Source organism: Ciona intestinalis, chromosome 4 (genome assembly GCF_000224145.3).
Source record: "Ciona intestinalis chromosome 4, KH, whole genome shotgun sequence".
Classification (NCBI taxonomy): domain Eukaryota; kingdom Metazoa; phylum Chordata; class Ascidiacea; order Phlebobranchia; family Cionidae; genus Ciona; species Ciona intestinalis.
This window is the reverse complement of record NC_020169.2, coordinates 4,844,510-4,856,190: the sequence shown is the minus strand read 5'-3', so window position 1 is coordinate 4,856,190 and position 11,681 is coordinate 4,844,510. Positions and strand designations below refer to the sequence as shown.

General features: G+C 33.4%; 4 protein-coding genes across 5 annotated transcripts; 1 reads left to right on the top strand and 3 right to left on the bottom strand.

Annotated features, from left to right (window-relative positions):
• Window positions 1-107: 107 nt before the first annotated feature.
• Window positions 108-3,922, bottom strand: LOC100187206 (nucleolar and coiled-body phosphoprotein 1). The gene is made up of 6 exons (XM_002126243.2): window positions 3,545-3,922; window positions 3,067-3,214; window positions 2,815-2,900; window positions 2,205-2,303; window positions 1,842-1,964; window positions 108-1,621 (listed from the first exon to the last, which is right to left on the bottom strand). Exons 1-6 carry the CDS (start codon window positions 3,715-3,717, stop codon window positions 382-384), a joined length of 1,869 nt encoding a protein of 622 aa, XP_002126279.1. The 5' UTR covers window positions 3,718-3,922; the 3' UTR covers window positions 108-381.
• Window positions 3,923-4,304: 382 nt separating this feature from the next.
• On the bottom strand, window positions 4,305-6,191 carry LOC100176975 (MICOS complex subunit Mic10-like). Its single transcript, XM_002126131.5, has 4 exons — window positions 6,024-6,191; window positions 5,821-5,865; window positions 5,043-5,149; window positions 4,305-4,676 (listed from the first exon to the last, which is right to left on the bottom strand). The coding sequence occupies exons 1-4, from the start codon at window positions 6,106-6,108 to the stop codon at window positions 4,581-4,583; spliced, it is 333 nt and encodes a 110-aa protein (XP_002126167.1). The 5' UTR covers window positions 6,109-6,191; the 3' UTR covers window positions 4,305-4,580.
• Window positions 6,192-6,559: 368 nt separating this feature from the next.
• On the bottom strand, window positions 6,560-10,018 carry LOC100186430. 2 transcript variants are annotated; one of them, XM_026834364.1, is made up of 5 exons: window positions 9,997-10,018; window positions 9,393-9,697; window positions 9,004-9,217; window positions 8,001-8,834; window positions 6,560-7,946 (listed from the first exon to the last, which is right to left on the bottom strand). In XM_026834364.1, exons 1-5 carry the CDS (start codon window positions 10,001-10,003, stop codon window positions 7,192-7,194), a joined length of 2,115 nt encoding a protein of 704 aa, XP_026690165.1. In that variant the 5' UTR covers window positions 10,004-10,018; the 3' UTR covers window positions 6,560-7,191. The 2 variants fall into 2 exon arrangements, with proteins under 2 accessions (XP_026690165.1, XP_002123068.3); XM_002123032.5 differs by having other exon boundaries at window positions 6,560-8,834.
• Window positions 10,019-10,299: 281 nt separating this feature from the next.
• On the top strand, window positions 10,300-11,668 carry LOC100179309 (exosome complex component MTR3-like). The gene is made up of 2 exons (XM_002125974.4): window positions 10,300-10,551; window positions 10,664-11,668. Exon 2 carries the CDS (start codon window positions 10,690-10,692, stop codon window positions 11,518-11,520), a length of 831 nt encoding a protein of 276 aa, XP_002126010.1. The 5' UTR covers window positions 10,300-10,551; window positions 10,664-10,689; the 3' UTR covers window positions 11,521-11,668.
• Window positions 11,669-11,681: the final 13 nt, after the last annotated feature.

Sequence of the window (11,681 nt, the reverse complement as noted above, 5' to 3'; positions counted from 1 at the left end):
GGTACATGAAGTTTTTCTGATGTATATAGGTACATGAAGTTTTTCTGATGTATATGGGAACATGAATTTTTTTTTTAAATTGTTACAACAGACATCACCACATCATGTTGTTTAGCGATTCATGTTTTAATACAAACTGTTAAGACACTGGTTTAGCAGTAAAACATTTTCATTATTATTTCACATTTGGTGGCAAAGAAGCAGCAACTGGACTGTCATGTGATAAGATACACTGACAATAAACTAAAATTTCAATAACAACAATTCCATTGAAAGCACTTAAAATCCCAGCAGCAAAACTGTCAGTGGGTTTTCATAATATTTGAAAATGCTAAAACAGGATTAGGAACTGGTAGAAAATGGTTAAATTTAACAAATCATTTACTTTTTTTTTGATTTTTTAGACTTCTTTTTTTTGTGTTTTGGTGCATCCTCAAGTTTTATTGCAACTTTTTCTTCTAAATTTACTGTTATTCCCATTTTCTTGAGATAAGCCATCGCAATCTCTTCTTCTGACTTTGCTTCACTCTCAGAGGAAAGTTTTACTTTTTTCGGAGAGTTTGTTAACATACTTTCACCCTCTGGGTAATGCAACTTGCGTTTTTTAGACGATTTCTTCTCTTTTACCTTGTCAACCACACCTTCATCTGCCTCGTTTGAAGAAGAAACTTTCCCCGTCACAGAAGGAGCTGGTAGTTGCGTTAGGTTCACTGTTTCTTGCAATTTCTTTTTTTCTTTTGTCGCAGAACTGGTATGAGATTTATCATTTTTAGAATGCTTTTTCTTCTTTTTTGTAGGGCTTTTACCGGTTGTACTAGGAGTTGCAAAAGATTTATCTTTTATGGTGGCAGTTAAGGAGCATTGTTCTTTTGATATAGGACTTGCAGGAATGTTACACACTTTCTCTGTTTTTACAGCAGTATCCGTATTTGTTTGACTGGCAGCAATGACGAAATCAATAGCTTCGTCTACAGAGGAATAATCAGTGGCAGTTTCAATATTCTCTTTAGGAGCAATGACCGATTCCGCATCTACAGAAGGCATATTAGTGTCATATCCCATATTTGTGTGAATGGAAGCTATAACCGAAGTTATTGCTTCGTCTACAGAAGAATAATCAGTGGCAGTGTCAATTTTTTTGTCTGTCGTAGCAACGACTGATTCAATAGCTTCATCTACAGAAGAATAATCAGTGGGAGGGGGGTTTGAGGGTTGTTGGTGTGTTGTAGTATTAGTAACATGTTTAGTTGCTTGTGTTGTTGTGCACACATCTTTACTTTCTTCAGTGTTGCTTGTATCAGAGTGAGGTGGTTGAGCAACTGTAGCTGGCCATGGTTCTATTTCATTAAAACTTGTGTTAACATTATTTGCCAAACTTGTATTGACATTATTTGGCAAACTCAGTCTTTCTTTTTTAACTTTTTTCTCTTTCCTCATTCTCTTTTTCTCCTTTTTTTCTCTCTTCTTCTCCTTTTTTATCTTTTTCATCTCTTTTGCTTTCTTCTTTTCTTTTTTATCCTTCTTTTTTTGTTTTTTCTCATCGGAAATTTTATCTTTCTTTTTCTTCCTCTTAGATTGACTTGCAATCTCTGGAATGTCTTCACTTGGAACAGCTTGACTCCTAAACAACCGAAAAAAAATATTCGTTAACTTTCAAGGCTTTATACCCTTATAATTACTGTGAACGAACTACAAGCCATTCTCAGAGAACCATTATGGCAGTAACACATTTTTAAAGTTTTGGTACAAACACTGATATTATGCATTATGCTGAAATCATATTTTTTGGGCGGTATCAAAATTGAAGGCTATACACGGTCATATATTGGTTAAAAACTTACAAAGGAATAGAAAGATCTGTAGAAGGAGAACTACTTGTTTCATGATCATCATCGATACCAGAATCATTTTCTGGTTTCCTTTTTTGAGTTACTTCCAATTTATTTGGATTTTCCGAAATTAACCTATAATGTTTGCAATATTTAGATTTCTGATTAAATATATCGGACTTTTCAGGTTTAAAGGTAAATTTTGTATTTATTAGGTCCAAAACTACATAAAATATGCGAAACCCTCATAATAACTTGACAAATTCATGTGTAAGTTTATTCTAAACAATTGTTTTAGTGTTACGATAATGTGTTTCTGCTTACTTATTTTATAAATATATATACAAAACAGAAATAATACACCAAATCAAGTACCTGATAAACTTTCCTTTTAATGCCAAATACCCATAACCATCGTGCTCCATCTTGGTAACACTAAACAGAATCTCATCTCCAAGTCCAGGATTTTGCGACCTTAAAAAAACAGATTTTAATATTCTGCTGTTATTTTTACTAAGCATAACTTTTAGCTACCAGGCAAATTTTATATAGTTCTACTGGTAAACATAAGGGAACAATTTCATCTGCTATCTGGTGAGCATTAGGAATCAGGATAATTAATATTTTTACAGAAAGATTATTTTCAATATCAGGATTTTAATAAAATTGAAAAACAAGAACTCTAAACAAAGAGCAGAATGTTAGTGGTGTTTAGAAGTATATACTTGTGTGTTAGTTTATTTAGAAGTACCAGTGTTAGCTTGCAGCCATAAACAAAACATCAGGATTCACAGACAATTACTTTGTATCATTAGTTTGTAATCTTAAACACTACATTGATTGTGCTCATTATAATTTAATCATTGGAAAAACAAAATTTGTAGAACAGATCTTATTACTAAATGTTTTTTCGGTAGCGATAGGTAATGACATAGGGTTAACAAAATATCTATTGAGAATTATTACAGCAATTGAATAAACTTACCCTTCTAAGTTAACAGATGCATAAAACACTCCATGTACAAGACAACCCACCATGTTCGAATGCTTCAACTGCTTGTTTACCACTCCCTAATAATATAATTCACAAAATGACAATTTAGAGAACAATAAGATTGTTTTAATACATTGTACATATTCAATTTAATACCTGCGGAGTCAAAAACTGTTTTTAAAAATATTCTAAACATTGGTCTGGTTAACAGTTCGTTTAATGCGAGAAATATAGGCTATATACCTGTAAAGTTGTTGTTACTGTTGGTTTGAAAACAACATATTCTGTTTCCACGTCAATATGAACACAGGATTGGTCGGCAATGATTTTTCCGTAAGGAGTTAGTAACTTCACATTTTGACGATTAAAGGCGACCGGCATTCCTTGCAACCTATGTATAAATAATATGATGTCATTCAGAAAAGCAAAGGGAGTTTGGGGACAACAAGAAAATCGAAAAAAAAAATTCTAGAGGAAATAATAAATGCTTGGATTTAGGAAAGTTGGTAAAGAATATTCCAGGTGTAGCTTTATTTATCATAGCCTTATTTAAAACAGGGTGCTCATGTTAAAAACTCTATATATTTTTTTTCTTGGCCAGCGCCCAGCGGTCATGAACTAAACATATAATAAAACAGATTTTTAGGTTATTAAAAACACTACTTTTAAAATGAGAATTGGCATACTTTTAAATTAGTATATATTAAACACTGATACTTACACTTCGCTGTATGACTGCAGGTTGTTGTTTAAGATTATGGCGATTGCCGACTTGATTTTCCCAAAGTAACCAGCTGGTAGCGCAACATGGACTTTGTGGGTTATAACCTCCAGTGAGGAATATTCCTTTCCCACATATTCGGAAGCACTTGCGAAATCTCCAATATCGAACATATTGCAAAATCCGAAGATGTTACACGCAGAACAGAGAACAACATGTGTTACATGCTAAACTACAATTGACACTGGTATGCAAAAAATCATATAACTAATGCCTCAAAACAAAGAGGTTGCAACGCAGTACATTATATTTGCGCAATTTAACCTGTTTCCATTAAAATTGAAAATAAATATATAAAAACCTCTTACCCGCGGGTAAGTTAAACTAATACGCAAAATTCCTATGCAACATGTTTTTGCAAAGCTTTTCCCGCACGCAAATAAGGCTCGCATGGTGGCGCTGTTGGAAGTTTCATGTAGGGGAGGTTTCGGTTTTAATCTCGTTTTAACAAAGTATTTTTTTTAAATATGAATCTAAACAATAAGTATTGCACAAAAGTAACACGCTTACATTTGCATATGGGTTAGTTTCTTCACAGAGGCAAGAGTAAAAGACATGGAATCTGGGATTCAGACTAGACACTGCAGGTCCATATCTTATGCACTAAAGAGATCTTATTCTGAACTGGCAAAAACTGTGAATTTATCAATCAATAACGAAATCCAATTCTTGTAACACTACCTCTAAATAACAAGACACAATGCATATAACAATTTTTATTATCGATAAACTGAAAAAGCGATATTATTGCCCAGTATAATTGTTTAACACCGATAAAATCCATCGATGCAGTTCATAGAGTATGATTAGTTGTGTTTCAACTGTAAAATTACCTTTTAAAACATTTTCCCTAGTTCTATTTTAGTTGCACATTGTTACAGTGACATCATAATAAAATTTTGCTGATAGGTTCGTGCTGATATTTTTCGCAAGTTTATATATAAGATATCCATTGTCAGGAATATAAGATCCATTGTCACGCTGATCCACTGTCTGACTGTTCACTTTGAGTGGGCGTGTCAGGGGCGGGGTCGACAGTTGTTGTAACTTCTTCAGAAGATGCGGCAGAATTCTAAGAAATTAACTGTGTTACTACTAATTTAAAAGTTTATGCATGCTTTACTGTCATACAAGCGTCATTTATTTCCAGGTGGCTACACATCGGTGTTAATGAAACAATACAACATGCATATTAAATATTAATATCCAAATTCATGCCCAAGAGGAAAACTTTACCTCTTTAGCTTTGTATTTGGCATTTTAAAATATTTACATTTAAGACTTCCTATTTCAATGACAAGGTTGTTTTTAATAAGAAAAAGTACACTTAAATTTGACTTTGCTAAGCTGTTAAGCATACACTATATAAAAGATAAAAAAATAAAATATAGTACAAAATAAAATTGTACACAGAGGCTATATGATAATATATGCTAACCTGTGATTCTAATTTGTTGTTGATAAAATTTTTGAATCTATTTTGACAAGTTGTGTAAGACATTCCAATTCCAATCCCAGCTCCTAGTGTAATGGGCCAAGTCCTTCCTACATTTAAAAAGGTATTGTGATACATAATTTGTTAATAACATTTATAATTTAAGTGTGTAATGCCAAAATGCAGATAGACAATCAATGGTGAAGTGGGCTAGGTTAGATTATCCTTTATTTATGATTGGTTAACTTGTTTTTATGATTTTAAATAAAGCTAAACATAAAAGGAAAGTAACGATTAGCATCATAAACAATGAAAGAATAAGAGATAATTTTCCTATTATTATGAAACGACACCTATGTTGTTTATATGACAATAGGAAATAGAACGTTTGAAGTACATAATAAACAACAGAGCGTAATATCACATCACAATGACAAACAGTGTACAACAATTACACGCTGTTTTGGTAACAAAGATAATTTGAACTGTATTTTCTTCGGTAAGCTTAAAGTGTTGCACTTACTTCATTATAATATTTATATTTAAAATACAATTTTTGGTGTGTTTAAAACTAAAGTTTGTCATTTATATTTTTACAACTGGCTAACCAATTATATATCTGCAACTACAGCAGAAAATGATCCAAAGCCAGTCAGGCTGAGGTTTTGTTGTAGTTGTAGGTCATGAAGTAGAAACTTAAAACAAACAGTGAAGCCATTTGATCTATATAATCCTTCATGGGACAATATAACACACAGACAGTAACATACATCATTCTTACTTTTAAAGAGTAAAGAGAAAAGTCCACCAACTAGAACACCAGATCCTGTGAAATACAGAAATGCTTATAATTCAACAGAAACACAATTTTTTCCATTACTGACATTGTTGTAATATTAAATATATATTTTTATATACAGAAACTACACATAGCCAATACAACAAAACACAGGTTTTTACAAGAAAAAACACAGCAAAACTTACCGGTTTTAATTCCAAGATCCACTATACATTTGTCCACCTTTTCCCCGTATTGATTTTCCGTTCCTAAGGTTGGTATTCTTGACATTTTAAACTTAATTCAAGACAATAAATTGGTATATGTATATTTCTATTATTGAAAAACAACCTGGTTTAACATAACACAAAAACAAATACACGTTACGTTTTTCACTCGCTTTGATAATAAACTCCAGATCAGACCTTGGAACTAAAACATTGTTTGCGGAAAACAAACATTAGCTGGCAGATTGCACTACGTGACTACAGCATCTGTTTAAGAATGGCTTAGTCTTTAATTACGTTCTCTTCTGTTTACATTTACAAATCGTCATAAACGACGCGAGTGACCTACACGACTTGCATCGTTAAAAAGGATATTATCAAGACAAGCAGTTTCACGTGCCCATTAATCAATAGGTATAATTTAGTTTTACAACTAAAGCAATACAAGGTACCCCACAAGTTGTAGTTGTTACTCTGTAACAAAATAACACCTATTCCTGATCCAAATAACAATATTTATGCTAGAGTACATGTTATGCTAAAATTATGCAATAAAAACGTACTGACGGTTACTCATTTGATTTCAAACTTGTTGAAATGGGAGTGACTGTATGCACCCAGTGCATAATTGAGCTATTTTTTTTTATTTTTGTGTGCTTAGTGAGTTGTTTTCATAGCTTTCAAACAGTAGAAATTCAAAAAAGAAAGTCTTCTTAACTTTATGAAAGGGATAACAAACAAATTCATATTTGTGTAGCTTGGTTTCAGTTTCCCAATTCTTTAACAAGGTTATTTTATAATTGAAAATCTTGGGGTGATAAACTTAAAATCATTGGTAACATCTTTAAAAATAACATAACGATGAGGAAACACTAGTTCAACATTCTAAAAAAAAATACAACAGAAAATAGTAAAATGTGGTAAAAGACTAGAAATAAGCGGTTTAAAAAGCAGTGTACAATTGATGACTATTTCAAACATTTAGTAAAGCAGCTAGTTTTGCTTAGTGGTAAAGTTTAGTTGAATAGAATATAGTACGACTGTAACCAATGATGAAATATTACACTATTTTACAAAGGTCTACAATATGTTTCAAAATAATGTTGGTAAAAATATCAACATTATTTTGATTTTTACTGCACCATGATTAATCTGAAAAGTAAACGTCCTCTTCCTCACTGGAATCCACATCCTCTTGCTGTTCTCCACGAAGAAGCTCTTTCAAGTTAACTTTATCAAGATTAAAGTTCTTACTTGGCTTTGGTTTCTTGGTTTCGTTTCCCTTTCCATGCTTTAATGCTTTCTTCATACACAAAACCATTCTGTCAGCATCCGGGTATTCGGCTGGGCGTGGAAGAGAGGATTTCAAGTGATCTGGAGTGTCTGGGAAGACGGAGGAATATTTTTGTGCCTGGGGAGTTTTAAACCAGAGAGGCGTTTTCACATTTTCTGGAATATAAAGAAAATTTTTGGCAGGAGTTCCAAGGGATTGATCCAGAAAACCATTCGATTCCCCGAACATTTCATTGACCACTGCTTCGTCTGCGAAAAAATCCTGCCCTTTTTGGTTGAAGTTTAATTCATTGGCAACTGCTTGAACCTGTTTTCGGTGCTTTAATGTACCCCGTTGAGCTGTTATTTTAAGGGTTTCAATTTTAGAACCAGTGTTTTTTAAAGCAACATCTTGATTTTTGCTTTTCTCCTTTTTAGTACCTGGTTCTTTCTTCTTTTTGCAAACAGCTACATTATTTTTTTTAGGTTTGACAGTTCTTGCTTTCCTCTTCTTTGGTGAGCACTTCTTTTCAACTTTGGAATTTTTAGCTCGTTTAGACTTTCTGGTACCAACAACCTCATTTGACGGCTCTGAATTTTTATGCTGCAACTTTAAAGGTTTCTTTTTGACAGGCTTTTTAATCTTTTCTTCCCGTTTACGAAGTGAATAACCAGGTTTGGTAAGTAGCTCTTCATTTTCACTCGGTAACTTTAGTGATTCCTTTGTGACAGGGTTATTCATACTTTTTTGTTGTATACGAAGTGAATATCCGGGTTTAGTGAGTACTTGTTCATTTTCACTTAATTTTAAAGGCGAAACTAAAATCTTGCACTTCTTTTGCCTTATTTTTCTTATTTTTTCAACTGTATTCAATGGAGAAATGTTCTTGATTTTCTGTACAGGCTTCTTCTTCGCTACAGGAGTGTCCAATATTTTCTTTACACAGTGGTTTCCAGTTTTCTGCTGTGGCAGCGAATCTTTTTTATCACACATCTGATTAAAGATAAACTGACGATGGATAATGTCCGTTTTCCTCAAAGCATCAGTGACGGGTGAGTGAACATCTGGCGCAAGTATCGATTCATTACCTGGGTGAAACTTCACAACTTCAACCCCATCTTCATTGCACTCAGTGGACAATCGCTGGCCTGTCCATGATTGTAAGGGTGGAAAAACATGACGTCCACTGCGTGTTCGAAACAAACCACTTGGAGATTCACTGCAGAGATCTGCATGACAGCTTGGCAAAACTGATTTATTCAGTTTACATCTTTTGGCAGGTTTTCGTTGAGCTGCTTGGCGTTTTCTAGTTTGTTTTTTCTTTTTATTAGCGGGAGTTTCGAGTATATCTTGCGGAACAGAAGATAGAGGCATGATTAAATCCTGTGTCTTCTTTACGGCAATTGATCTTGGTTTTTTACATGGAGTTGGTGTGACCAAAAAATCTGGCTGACGTTTTTTGCTCAATGGAGTCTCCATGACAACCCTGACTCGTGGTGTGATGTTTAGGCTGTTATCTGAAATTAAAACTCAATAAAAAACTGACAGATGTACAACATACAAAACCTAATATATTTTTATCTGTACATCATATCAAAATCTTTGATGTATGGTCTGCGTCTTAAACAACTTAATATAATCTTTAAATTTAAAAAATAAAATTTTTGATAGATAAACAAAATTTACTTGCAATGTGAACCACTTCATTCTCAGATGAAGATTCATCACTTTGGTTTTGATTTAATTGATGAAGGTACGACCTCACAACACTTCTCCAGTTTTCAGGAAATCCGTTTATCATTGCTTTGTAAACATTATCTGGAATGTCTGGTGACTTCTGCATTGGTCCAACCAAATTATACAACGATCCACTGTTGGTTAGCAAGCAGCGAGAATGCATCTGGAAATGCAAACTTTGTTGTTGACAAAGATAATATATGATTAATCAAAAGTAAATACCACCTTAAAGTGTACTGCACTACTGCTGTATATTTACAGGTACTTTCTCAAAACAAAAGTCACATCAAACAGTTTATAAATAAAATTAAGGAGAGCATACAATAAAAGCAGGTTACCCTTAATTTGATGAAAGAGCTTTTCTTTACTTGTTTGTCACTACATCGAACACCAACGATTCTCACTTCACTTAAACCAAGGACAGGAACAATCTTCCAATTTTCGACAATTATTCGTCGCTGCTGATGGTTCTTTGTTGACAATGATGATAATTGTGATGCGATAGAAGACTGGGAACTTTCAAAAATGGAATCAACGGAGCTTCGTTTTGGAATGTCATAATTAGTTCCAATATGTGATTCCCCTCCATAAACTGATGCGCTACATCCTAACTGTATACTGTCCATTGAAACACTATTCATTTCTGTCAAATGGATAGATAATTATTAATTAATAATAATAAAAATATTCGATATAAATCAACAAAAAAACTATGTGCAAATCTGCATACATATAACAAGTAGTTTGTTATACTAAATAACATAAATTAAATAAGTGCTAAGTGCAACTACGAACTACAGTGTTAGTTTATACCAATACCATAAAGACCTATTTTTAATTCTCGCGCGGTATTAAAACCGACGGTACGTTTTTTTCGTTAGCAATTACCAAAATAATTACAGTAAACACCATAAATAAACCATAATAACTAAAAATATTTACCACACATTAAGATGCAAATTTCGTTCCAAACATTTTATCCAATCATAGACCGCATTTGAGGTGACGTCATTTGCCTAATCAAGCGTGTAAAAGCACAGTGATTCCGTGTTGATTTTAAATATTATAAATTAAACGTTATTTTGACGCATATATTTCTGTATGTAAGTATTAATAAAAATTAAAAAAAACAAATTTCAAAATGCTCTTTGCCGATTGTAAGGTATGTATTATAATTTAATGTTTTGAAATAAAACTTTTGGCAACACTAAAACCAAAGTATTTAAAACCAAAGTAAGTTTGCCCAATCATGGTCCCAATCAATAACAGAGTAGATCCCAATCGTCGTTGAATTTAGAGCGTGTTTCTCTGCCTTAAAGAAACATACTAGTTACAGCGCTGTTAAATATACGTATAATAAAATATTTTTAACCAAATATTAAATCAATTCAAAAATATAGATCTGCCGTGCAAGACATATAAATCGGCCTGGTAAAGAAACACGTGGGGGTCTGTTAAGTAAGTTTCAAAACAAATACCAATACAAGTTACATTAAGGTAAGTTACAGATAATGTTTGCTAATCGATAACACTAATTACTTTGCGTAGTATAACAGCTACCATATTATAAACGCTTAAATACATATCCACATAGATTTCTTACATGCAGGGTGCTTGTCTTCACTGTAGCTGACAATGCCAACGGATTCCCGTCGATTGCCAGCTCCAGACATCAGTTATAATGCGAAACTGTTCACAGAGATTGAGAAGTTGAGTTTACTTGATGATGAGGAGAAGAGAGCTGATGGGAGATACGTCACACAACCTAGGGATGTTTTCCTGCAGTGCGGAGTTATTACACAAGCCAAAGGGTCAGCTTATTTTGAAATGAACAAAACAAAAGTGATTTGCTCTGTTTATGGACCAAAAGACATTGAAATGAGAGAAGAATTTCAAATCAATAAGGGGAAGTTAAAATGTGAGTTGAAATACGCGCCATATTCGAGCCCAAAACATGGAGATCACATTCCAGGAGCTTCTGATGTGGAAAAATCAGACATTTTACTCGAAGCAATATCATCAGGTGTCTGTCTCCAACGTTATCCTAAATCTCAAATAGACGTTTACGTTATAGTACTAGAGGATGATGGTTCAGTGATGCCAGCCGCAATTACAGCAGCATCTGTTGCCCTTGTTGATGCTGGGATAGAAATGTATGATGTCATCACTGCTTCATCAATACGAATTGCTGGGCAAGATACGTTCATAATTGACCCAACATCCAGTGAAGAATTTTCACCTTTAAACTTGGAAAAGTCGAATGATCTCAACCAAGGAATGGTAATGGTTGCTTTGCTGCCATCAATCAACCAAGTGTCATCTGTTGTATCATCAGGACATCTTGAATGCAATGTCTTGCAAGAAGCAATCAGGTCATGCAGATATTCAGCACAAAATCTTCACTCCATTGTTAGAAAATGTTTGGTAAATTCACTCAAAAAAAGCAATCAAAATAATTCACATTAAATTATTATGTTGATTTAAACATGCAGCTTAAATACAATATGGTGGCTAATCATGCTTTCAACCAGGGTCATCCAATTACAACAAGGTTTGGTGCTATTTTACCAACTTCAGTTTTTGTAATTGGCAATCATAGATATCACACAAAATACACTTTTTATAAC

Bases quoted from the DNA above. Each gene is read 5' to 3' on its own strand.
- LOC100187206 (XM_002126243.2), bottom strand. From the start codon at position 3,717: ATGTTCGATATTGGAGATTTCGCAAGTGCTTCCGAATATGTGGGAAAG. The intron at 3,215-3,544 runs GTAAGTATCAGT...ATTTATACATAG, and splicing joins CTGCAGTCATACAGCGAAGT to GTTGCAAGGAATGCCGGTCG. The intron at 1,965-2,204 runs GTACTTGATTTG...CAAACATTATAG, and splicing joins TTAAAAGGAAAGTTTATCAG to GTTAATTTCGGAAAATCCAA.
- LOC100176975 (XM_002126131.5), bottom strand. From the start codon at position 6,108: ATGTCAAGAATACCAACCTTAGGAACGGAAAATCAATACGGGGAAAAG. The intron at 5,866-6,023 runs GTAAGTTTTGCT...TGTATTTCACAG, and splicing joins GGATCTTGGAATTAAAACCG to GATCTGGTGTTCTAGTTGGT. The intron at 5,150-5,820 runs GTAAGAATGATG...TTTTAAATGTAG, and splicing joins TTTCTCTTTACTCTTTAAAA to GAAGGACTTGGCCCATTACA.
- LOC100179309 (XM_002125974.4), top strand. From the start codon at position 10,690: ATGCCAACGGATTCCCGTCGATTGCCAGCTCCAGACATCAGTTATAAT.
- LOC100186430 (XM_002123032.5), bottom strand. The intron at 9,218-9,392 runs GTAACCTGCTTT...TTGCATTTCCAG, and splicing joins GCTCTTTCATCAAATTAAGG to ATGCATTCTCGCTGCTTGCT. The intron at 8,835-9,003 runs GTAAATTTTGTT...TTTTAATTTCAG, and splicing joins TGAAGTGGTTCACATTGCAA to ATAACAGCCTAAACATCACA.